The sequence below is a fragment of the Aplysia californica genome, unplaced genomic scaffold (assembly GCF_000002075.1).
Source record: "Aplysia californica isolate F4 #8 unplaced genomic scaffold, AplCal3.0 scaffold00888, whole genome shotgun sequence".
In the NCBI taxonomy this organism is placed as follows: domain Eukaryota; kingdom Metazoa; phylum Mollusca; class Gastropoda; order Aplysiida; family Aplysiidae; genus Aplysia; species Aplysia californica.
In genome coordinates, this window is record NW_004798158.1 from 200,048 (window position 1) to 210,168 (window position 10,121).

A 10,121-nucleotide genomic window follows, 5' to 3' on the forward strand; every position below is an offset into this window, starting at 1 on the left:
TTGTATCTGCGACGTTCCACACCCAGACTGATGGTGCGCCCCCCAGACACGCACACACAGTTTCATGTGTGCAGGCCGCCCATCCAACACCGACACTCGCTGGAGTGGACACGTGCGTGTGCCAACAACGCATGTGTTGGTGTGAAAGAAGGCCGCTGATTGGTTGCATGCACTCGGCTAAGTGAATAGTGGTTAACGATGCAAGTGCCATGGATCGTTTACGGGAATAGATCAAGTTTGTTGTGGGAGAAATATGAGCAAAGCCATGTCTGCTGAGCCTGTTCACCCTGGAAGCGACCTCGTTGAATCCGAGCTTGCTGAGTTTAAGTATTAGTTGAATCCGGGTTATTTTTATTGGTTTTAAAGAAGAAGAAAAAACAGGGAATTCATCTCCTTTAGTTGAATCCGAGTTCTCATTGACTCCGAGCTCATTGAATTTGAGTTCCACTGTATTTTAAGTGAGGTTTTTTTTAAATTTTGAGTTTGAGTAAGACATTTCACGTTGAGTGAGATTTTTAATTGTTTTTGAGACGGTACATCTGATCTTGTTTTGGACATGTTCGACATTGTATGAGTATGAAAGATGTTTCACATTGTGTGTGATGTGAAATGCTGTGTGTTATGTTTGATAGTATATGTGTGGGTGGTTGGCGGATGCTCTGGTGTGGTTTGCTCCCTTTTTCCTTTCAACGTCTATCGTCTTGATCTGTCCTCTTTCTTTTTTATGTTTGTTACTCTCTTTTAACGCCTCTAATCTTCAGCGCTTATGTGACCTAATTTTGTTGCAAGTGCTGTAAAATGCTTACTCAAGCAAAATAAAACAAAACGATGTTACCTGAGAATTGTAAGTCAGAGTCATGACTTATATACTTTGCTTATCCCTTATTTCTTCTCATATGTTAACAGTTTGATTGGGTTTTTTTAAATTAAGTTTTTATCTCCTCACTTTTTACAGCGGTGATCCATTGTCCAATACAGAAGTGAATTTCATGTCTAAGGAAGACGCCATCGCATTCTGTGAGAAGAATGGTGGGTACTTGTCTCTTTTTTCATTTGAATGAATTGATTTGGTCTCAGTGTTTTTTCCACAGTTAAATTGTTGCTGTGTAAAAATACTTTAACACTTTGCCATCACATCTCGCCGGTCAGCGATGTTTGCCACCCAGTTTCTTTGGATTTTCCCCAAAATGCCTTTGCCTTTCTTGGCAAGGGTTTTGACTATATGAGCCTCGTGATGTCAAAGTGTTAAACCCCCAGGGGGCTCCCGTGGTCAAGAGGTTACGGAGTTCGCCTCTCTTCAATAGGTCCTGGGTTTGAAACCTGACAGACGGAAAATTTTCTTCTCTCAAATTTTCTCCTTTCACCTCCTTTCCTGTTCTGTAACCGTGTTCTGTAATGTGCCTTTGTCTCCATTTTTTGCTCCCATCCCCATACCTTTTCCCCCTCCTCTCGGCTCCTGACTCTTTCTGCATCTTTGGTACTGCTACTTCTTGGCTCCTTCTTACTGCTCTCTTTCAGCCATAACCCCTGATCTTGTAGTAAGATCTAACACCTAACATTCTTGATAAACGCGAAAAATCTCAGAGGTCACGTGTGCAAGTTGAGCACGTTAAAGATCCCTTGGTGGTCCGAAATCAATAAGAGTAGGCTCCGGCCGCCACTCGGGCAAAATTCAAAATTAATTCCTACTGAAAATGTTTAATGTGTCCCACACGCTCATATGACCTTACACAGTTGCGAGCGCTGTAAAACACTTCCCAAAACAAAACTTACATCCTCTTTCTTTACTGCATTGATTAAACTCTTGTGTGCCTTATGGGTGGTTGGGGGGTGCCTGTGGTAGGTCTTACTTTTTTTGTGTCTGTCTTATCTGTCATACTTTTTGTTCTTTGAATGATGGTAATAGTATTGATGTGCTTCTCTTGTCTCAAAACTCCTGTTTTTTCTTGGGTAATTGATGGTTGCTCTGGTGTGGTGTGCTCCTTATTTCCTATCAGACATCTTTCATTTGATCTCTCCTCCTTCTTTTTTTTGACCTCTGATCTTTGGCACTTATATATTTGTTTTGCAAGTGCCATAAAACCCTTCCCTAAAAAAACCCAACTGTTTTTGGTTCTCCAGGATGGGACTGGTTCATCGAGGCGGAGAAGAAACCCACCCCCAAGAGAAAGTCGTACGGCGCTAACTTTTCCTGGGATAAAAGAACCAGAAGGTCCACCAAGTAGCCACGCAGTGGTGGGCTCCGGTAGGGTCTGGTGGGTTTTAGCAGAAAAACAGGAGGAATCATTGCGGGAATGATGTGAAAGAGCATTAACCCAGCTAGTTGTTTTAAAGGGCATCTGTTGGTGTTGCTAAGATAGGTTTCTTAGAAGATTCGCCATGCAAGCTGGATTTTCTTTCGGGTAGTTCTTGAAGTTATGACAAGTGAGCAGAAATTTGTTCTCCATCTTGAAGAAATGTATCGTGAGCAAGGGTGTTTAAAATGGAAAGCCAAGAGGTAGTCTGTGCCACCTTATGTGAGGAGTGCCATGCTATAGTGTTGGTCTCTTTTTGTCTGTGATGTCCACACAGAAACTGAACTTTCAGCGACAGCATAAGTGACACTTGTTGACAAGTCTTGAATTTCTATATCCATAGCTAGAGATTACATGCTTTTCAAAGTATAAATGTTTTGTTCTGAGTGCTTATCTGCCCCTGCCTGAATGTACATAAAAATAATAAAATGAAGGTTGAAAAACATTCCCTGTTTTTCTGAGTATTTTATCCTTCTCTGAGTGGTTGGAGGGCGCCAGTGGTAGGTCCTGTTTTTTTTTCTTTCCCTCTGTTGTTTTTGTCTGTGTTGGTGGTTGGAGGACACCATTGGTAGGTCCTATTCTTTGGGAATTCCTCAGGTTTTTTTCGGTCTGTATCTTGCTTTTTCCTAGATCTACTGCTAAATAAACATTACTGGGTACATTTATTGTGTCAATGAGCTTTTGTCTACTCAAATTCTGCTGGAAAAGGAGATGTGGAGTCTGGTGCCTCTGACTTTGCTGTTTTTGTCTGTCCTCCGGGCGTGTCCCAGCTCGATAGCCTTAATTGTAATTGTGTTTTACTTCACCATCACCACAATTTAGATAATTTAGTCTGTTCTCTTTAGCCTTAATTGTAATTGTAATGTTGAGACTCATAGCAGCCCACCTCCTAAATGCTCTTAATTGTGTCGATGGGGGGGTAAATTGTCTACAATATATTTTTTTGGTTATAGTTATACCCTATATCTTCAAAACTATCTACAATATTAATGTCTAGTAGAGCATTTCGCTGGCCACCCTATAATCAGCAGGATTGTTTCCCTTCCTTTCCTTCCATATTATTGTAAGGAAGAGGCTTGCCATTCTAAATAATGATGGCTAGACTGACAAACAGCCAAAAATAGGCCTACTGATTTGTAAATAAATTTTTTAGTTTGCAATACCTAAAGTATTTGTATTCGAGACGAAACCAAAAGGTGCCTTACTGACAGTACATCATGTACGTGTTGTATTTTAAACCTGAATAATGATTAATGGGACCTGTGTACTCAACAGGTTTCTAATAGGGCCTAAAACTATAAGGACGGCTAGACTGGTAGGCTATCCGTACTTAATAATGAAGGCTGAATTGTAAATAAAATTTTAGTTTGCAATACCTAAAGTATTTGTCTTTCAGACGAAACCAAAAGGTGTTTTACTGACATGCATGTATTTTATACCTGAATAATTACTAGATCTATGAGACCTGTGTACTCAAGGGCTGGTTTCGGTCAGTAGGACCTTACCTAAGTATGACTAGACTAGACTGGCAGGCTAGCCGTACTTAAGTTCGGCAAGCCATTTCTTAATTGTAATTGTCTTTTATACATATATATGTATGCCTCTTACAACAAAAATTGCGAGCGCCGTGAAACACTTACACAAAAAAACACAAAAAAACACAAACATACCCACAACATCATAATTTACTTTTAGTCATTCCAGGCAAAAAGAAAAAAAGAAACATTCATTATTTTGTCATTTTTATTCAACATGAGTCAAACCAGATGTTCTTTTTTGTCACCAAGAGTAACATTAATTAAAAACAAACATTTTTTTTCGTTACTGTTGTCAGCATCAGAAGAAAACAAAATTGTCACTCTCTTGTCATCAAGTGGGACACCAGGAGCAAACAAAATAAATGTTCACTGTTTTGTCACTGATATCAACATCAGTGTTAAGGATTTTGCAACTTTGAGCGTGAGCAACATCATTTTAAAACAATATAAGATATATAGAGAGATAGTGGATATACGTGGAGGTGACAATATCTCTGTTGTAAATCACGAGATTCAACTCCTATCCCATTGCATTGTTCTTTAGTCTAGAAAAAAAATCCTCTTTGTTTTCACCAAGGACAGCACTATCATCAGTATAAATCGACAGCCTACTATTATAACGGTGATAACAATAATTTACACAATGACCTACGTCATTTTTTTCTTCTGAGAAAACGTTTTTAAGAGAAAAACAGTGTTTAGTCAATCTAATGACTTGAGCTAAAGTGAAAATGCCTGCATCAGGTTTTCAGTACATGACCCAAAACTACTATGTTGAGGGTACAAAACAGGTGCCAGGCATCTTTACAATACAAATAATTCAGTATCTAATAACCTGAAACAAATGACTTATAACATTATGCTACTATATTAACTGTTCTGACCGTGACATAACGATATCCTGTCACAGACTGCATGGTCAGCAGAAATGTAAACTCCCGTCTCCTAGCCTTGACCTAATGACCCCCACGACAGTTCCAGCTGTTGCCGTTTGTTCCAAATCTCCAGTAGGAGGCGCCACTTCAACTCGGGGTTTTCCCTGACGCTGTTGTTGTCCGGGTCCTTGTGGTGGTAGAACTCTCCGTACACGAGCAGCTGGCTCAAACGTGCCGCGACACACACAGGAAGGACGTGGAGCTCCGCCCAGTTCAGGGCATGACGGGACTGGTAGCCGGCTATCACGTGAGCTGGCATGACTAGAGGGTCGAGCTGAGAGCGTGTGGTCAGTGTGACGTGAGCCAGGGCCACGGCCAGTTCGAACACGGTGTAGGAGATGTGGGAGTCTTGGAAGTCCAGCAGTCCTGAGATGACCAGTGGTGAGTTGTCCGTCTCCCGGTCCGAGCTGGGGAAGGAGTGACCACCACTGCTGACCAGCACGTTACACAAGTTGAGGTCACCGTGGATCTGACCTGCAGAATTGGAAAGGACGTTTTTTCAAGGTCTTTGCATTTTGTATTTCACTCCGAAATCAACATTATTTAGATAACAGGGATGCCAAATCTCAGGTTTTCCAGGCTTTTCCAGGTGTTTTTTTTTTCAAAAATCATTTGGCATCCCTGGAGAAGAAGGCCACTGATATAAGGTCCTTCTTCTCAAGACAGCTAATTTTATAATATTACTGGAATTGGTGATACAAAGTCCCCACACCCTTGCAAAGGAAAGGGGACAGGTAAGAGAGATGTTTTTGTGTGCTCATTGAAATACTTAACAAGGTTTGTTTTAGGTGAGATGTGATGCTCCGTTCATTTTCAGGGTTTTTTTAAAAAATCATTTGGCATCCAATGGGTGGTTGGCGGGTGCTCTGGTGTGGTTTGCTTCTTCTTTCTTGTCAAACATCTATCGTCCTTATCTCCCCTTCTTCTTTTTATGTTTGTTACTCTCTTGTAACAGCTCTAATCTTCTGGCGCTCATATGACCTTATGCAGTTGCGAGCGGCGTAAAAGTTCTACTAAATTTTGCATCCCTGAGATAATTTAAGAGGCATGCTATTACCCGATCTGTCAGCACAACAGATCTGCCTTTGAATTGTCCCATTAATTAGTGTATGCTTGTTCTCTTTTGTTTTGTGGGGGGGGGGGTATCTTATCAGAGGTGGACGTTAAATTGGGACGCCAACAGGTGCTAAGAAGAATGCAGCATCCCAAGAGACATGTAGTTACTACATGTAGGTGTTTTAAAAAAAAAAAAACTTCCCTACTTGGGAATCGACTCGGGAATGTCTTCTGCGTGCAACGGCGGAGAGACTAACTGACAAGCCGTTACACCACAGACGCCAGTAGTGACTCAATTGTGGGAGACAACAGACGTATTGAGGGTCTTTGTTTCTGTGCCCGTTTAACGTCCCTCTCGACACAAGTAAGGCTATTTGAAGTGGAATCCACGCCGTTACCGAAGAGGGGAAAAAAGGGAAAGGTGGTGATTTTTTTGTGGGTTTTTTTTTGCCCATTTGCCCAAAGGCAGACATTTTTAAATTATTTTTTTTGGGGGGGGACCTCTTCTAGGTCCAACTTATGTTCATCCCCTCTGTTGTTTCGAATTCGAGTCTGTTTTACTTTACCTGTACCCTAAATGAACGTTTTTGATTATGTTGGTGGGTCGTTGGGGGGTGCTCTGGTGGGGTTGTTCCTTCTTTCCTATAAAAAATCTCTTGTCCTGATTTCTCATCCTTCTTTTTTTACTCTCTTGTAACACCCTATCTTCGGCACTTAAATGACCTCATTGTGTTGCAAGTGCCGTAAAACTCTTACTTAAACTTTTTTTTTAAACTGATTGTGTTGATGGGCTTCTCTTCGCTCACACCGAATAACCGTGGTTGTGGAGATGTGCATCTCTTTACTGTACAGCTGGGATAAATAACGCGTCGTGATAAGCTCGGGGTTGGGGGGTGGGGGTGGGGAGGGGGCACCCAATAACATGTACAATGTTGGCAGAGAGGTAAGATGTATCAGTGGCCAAATCATTCCCAGTACAGAAGGGAAGTCTGGAGTGACTCACCTCGCGTGAACTGACCACACAGCGGTAAAACTTGGTCCTCGAACTCGTTGACCACGGCTCGCACCAGTTCACGCCGCGTCTCGCCGGACACTGTCCAGAGCTTGTTCAACACGTCAGACACATTGTCCAGTCTCCAGGTGAACTTGTACTTTTGGTAGAACGGGTGGCGGAAGTTCTGAAAAGGACAATGGACAACAGGCAATCGGCAATGTTTGTCGGTTGATTTTTTAAATTATGAAATAATTTATAAAATTGTGATTTTGATTTCGTGTGTAATTGACAAGGCAGAAACAAGTATTGGTGCTGTAAAAACCAGACTATTGTACCATGATTTACTTTAAGCTTACCAACAGGTGAAAAAAAACACCCTATATGACAGATTTTCTTGTCCCTTATCACCCATCAAAATGTTTTAAGACCAAGATCAAACCTGTTTTCAACACCAGATTACCTTAACAAATAGGCTAATGGTGAATGGGTTTTCAAATTTCCTGGCCCATCTGTGTGAAACGCATTGTCTTTAGAGCTAAGGTCAACCACTTTTAGAAATCTTCAAAAGAAAACAAAGCTCGACTTTTTTTTCTCCGAAATACTACTCCCTGACTGTCTTGCCATTTTAGGCTGGGGTGCCGCTCTTTCGAGTGGTCGAATCTTATAAGTTCATGTTAAGTAATTGTGTGCGCACCTGTGCATTTTTTTTGTGTGTGTGTGTGTGTGTGTGTGTGTGTGACGTGCCTCTCTCTCTCTCTCTCTCTCTCTCTCTCTCTCTCTCTCTCTCTCTCTCTCTCTCTCTCTCTCTCTCTCTCTCTCTCTCTCTCTCTCTCTCCCTCTGAGTGTGTGTGCGTGTGTGTGTGTGTGTGTGTGTGTGTGTGTGTGTCGATGCTGTTTGTGTGTGTGTGTGGGGGGGGGGGTGTTATACCGGAACTGAATTTGTAAAGGGGACGTGTTTCGCGTTCACCCAAATCCACAAAGAAATAACCAAAGCAAACGAACAAAGTCACACCAACAACGAGGAGGAGAACTGTGCGACGTATTGTCCAAACCGGAAGAGACGGTCTGGGGTCATGTTGACCTGGGAGAGGAGGATGCCTGGAAGCCAAGACCTTAGGCACACTAGCCGCCCGTCGTACTTCTCACCTGAGGGTGTGGAAGGGGGTGGGTGGTAGTTTAGCTTTAGTAAGAGTTTTACGGCACTTGCAACACAATTAGGTCATACAAGCGCAGAAGAGTAGAGGTGTTACATGTATTAGAGAGTAACAAAGAAAAGACGCGGGAGAGATAGTAACAATATTATTATAAATAGCTGATAGAAAAGAAGGAACAACCACATATCAGACCGTTAGGGGGTTGGGGAAGGAGGAACAGAGATGTACACTTTTTCCTAGCCATATCGCGGACTCGGTAACAACGCAGTTTTTTGTGTTGGTTTTGAGAGGCAATTAATCAGAGCATACTGCTCAATACTAGATCTAGAACCACAAAATAATGATTTGCTTTTCAGCTTTAGTTGTACTTCTCCAAGTGCAGAAAGTGTTTATTAGATTGTAGAGTTGTGTATAATAGTGCGTGGAGGGTTCTCTAATGAATACATAAAATCTTTTAATTTAATTTTTTCATGAAAAAAATTACCCCCCCCCCCAAAAAAAAAGACCATAAATAAATAAATGAATAAATAAATAAATAACCCGACTTGATGGATGACGTCACTTACCAGGGCACGACAGGCGGGAGGCTTCTCTTCCGTCCATGTCCGATATAGTAGATTGTGTGCTCACGCCAGCCGCCTGGGAAAACTTCATCAGAGCGTTTACAGCTACTGGTAGGCCGACGGGGCGGGGAAGGGGGGAGGTTGTGAAAGTAACAATTAAGAACATATAAGACATAGATATAACTCTAACCTATTATGACAAATGATACACGATTTGTTTTGTTTTGGCAAGTGTTTTACAGCGCTCGCAACTGCATATGGTCATATCAGCGCGCGGGACACATTAAAAATTGTCAAGAGACCTGTCTTTCTGTACTAATAAGCAACTGCAAGATTGAAACATGACACCTGGGACAGGGTGACCAAACTATTAATTCAAAATGGACTGGATGAGTAAGGAGGATATAACATCCCCGCAGAAAGACCGTGATTCTCTATGAACATTCTCCTCACTCGGAAATCGAACTCGGCTTTCCTGCACGCAAAGGCAAAGCGCTATAACCGCTAGATCTACACCACAGATGGTGTTTTGTCACTCGAACAGTGTCGAGTCTTTAGTTGAGTGAGTGGTTGGCGGGTGCTCTGGTGTGGTTTGCTCCTTCTTTCCTATCAAACATCTATCGTCCTTATCCCCCCTTCTTCTTTTATGTTTGTTACTCTTTTGCAACCCCTCTCTGATCTTCTGGCGCTCATATGACCTTATGCAGTTGCGAGCGCCGTAAAACCTCTACTAAAAAAAGGTTTTTGTTGAATGTTGCTCATATTATTGCCTATAATTGCCTATAGTGTAGCTTGTGTCACTGACTGACGGGCTGCCACAGTAACGTAGGCCTTCAGGGGCTGCTGTCATGAACATGTGCTGCTGGTGAAGGAGGTGGGTCATTCCATGAAAAATGAATCTGCACTGACACAGAGAATGAGGTTTACTTTAGTAAGAGTTTTACGGCACTTGCAACACAATAAGGTCATATAAGTGCCGGAGATTAGAGGTGTTACAAGAGTAACAAACATAAAACAGAAGGAGGAGAGATCAGGACGATAGATGTCTGATAGGAAAGAAGGAGCAAACCACAGCAGGGCACCCGCCAACCACCCACACAGGGAATGGGGAGATGATGGCCTGCTGCCAAAATGTTGAATCTAGATGGAGCCGGGTATTTGTTTATTCCTCTTTTGGGGGGGGTGTTCGTGGGGTTTTTTTTTCTTTTTGTGAAAGGTTTTAATTTATATAATTAAACAACAACAACAACATCAACAACAACACTACCACCATCATCAACAACAACAACAAAAACCACACCACCATCAACAACAACAACAACAACAGCAACAACAACAACCATAATAACAAAAAAAACCATAACAACAACAACAACCATAACAATAAACAACCATGACAACAACAACCATAACAACAACAACGACAACAACAACAACAGCCATAACAGCAACAATACATAAAATACATAAATAATCACTGCCTTGAATTCTTTTTCCAGCAGGTCATCATCTCCACATCACACGTGTCACTGCATTGTAGCTTTATTTACAATGGAATGGTCCTAGCACACACACACCTCACACACA

General features: G+C 41.9%; 2 protein-coding genes across 2 annotated transcripts in view; one reads left to right on the forward strand and one right to left on the reverse strand.

Moving 5' to 3' along the window:
- Positions 1-2,739, forward strand: part of LOC101845887 (NADH dehydrogenase [ubiquinone] iron-sulfur protein 4, mitochondrial) — a gene marked incomplete in the record, with an annotated part of 8,065 nt that extends 5,326 nt beyond the window's left edge. The window contains 2 exon segments of the mRNA XM_013089185.2: positions 956-1,029; positions 2,122-2,739. Of these exon segments, the coding sequence (XP_012944639.1) occupies positions 956-1,029; positions 2,122-2,225 (178 nt within the window).
- A 1,284-nt stretch (positions 2,740-4,023) lies between these two features.
- LOC101846037 (hydroxylysine kinase) lies at positions 4,024-8,642 on the reverse strand (the record flags this gene model as incomplete). Its single annotated transcript, XM_035972889.1, is given in 4 exon segments — positions 4,024-5,241; positions 6,827-7,052; positions 7,830-7,963; positions 8,538-8,642. Coding segments are annotated over 4 exon segments (929 nt in total), but the record flags the coding sequence as incomplete, so codon positions are not given.
- Between the last annotated feature and the right edge of the window lie 1,479 nt (positions 8,643-10,121).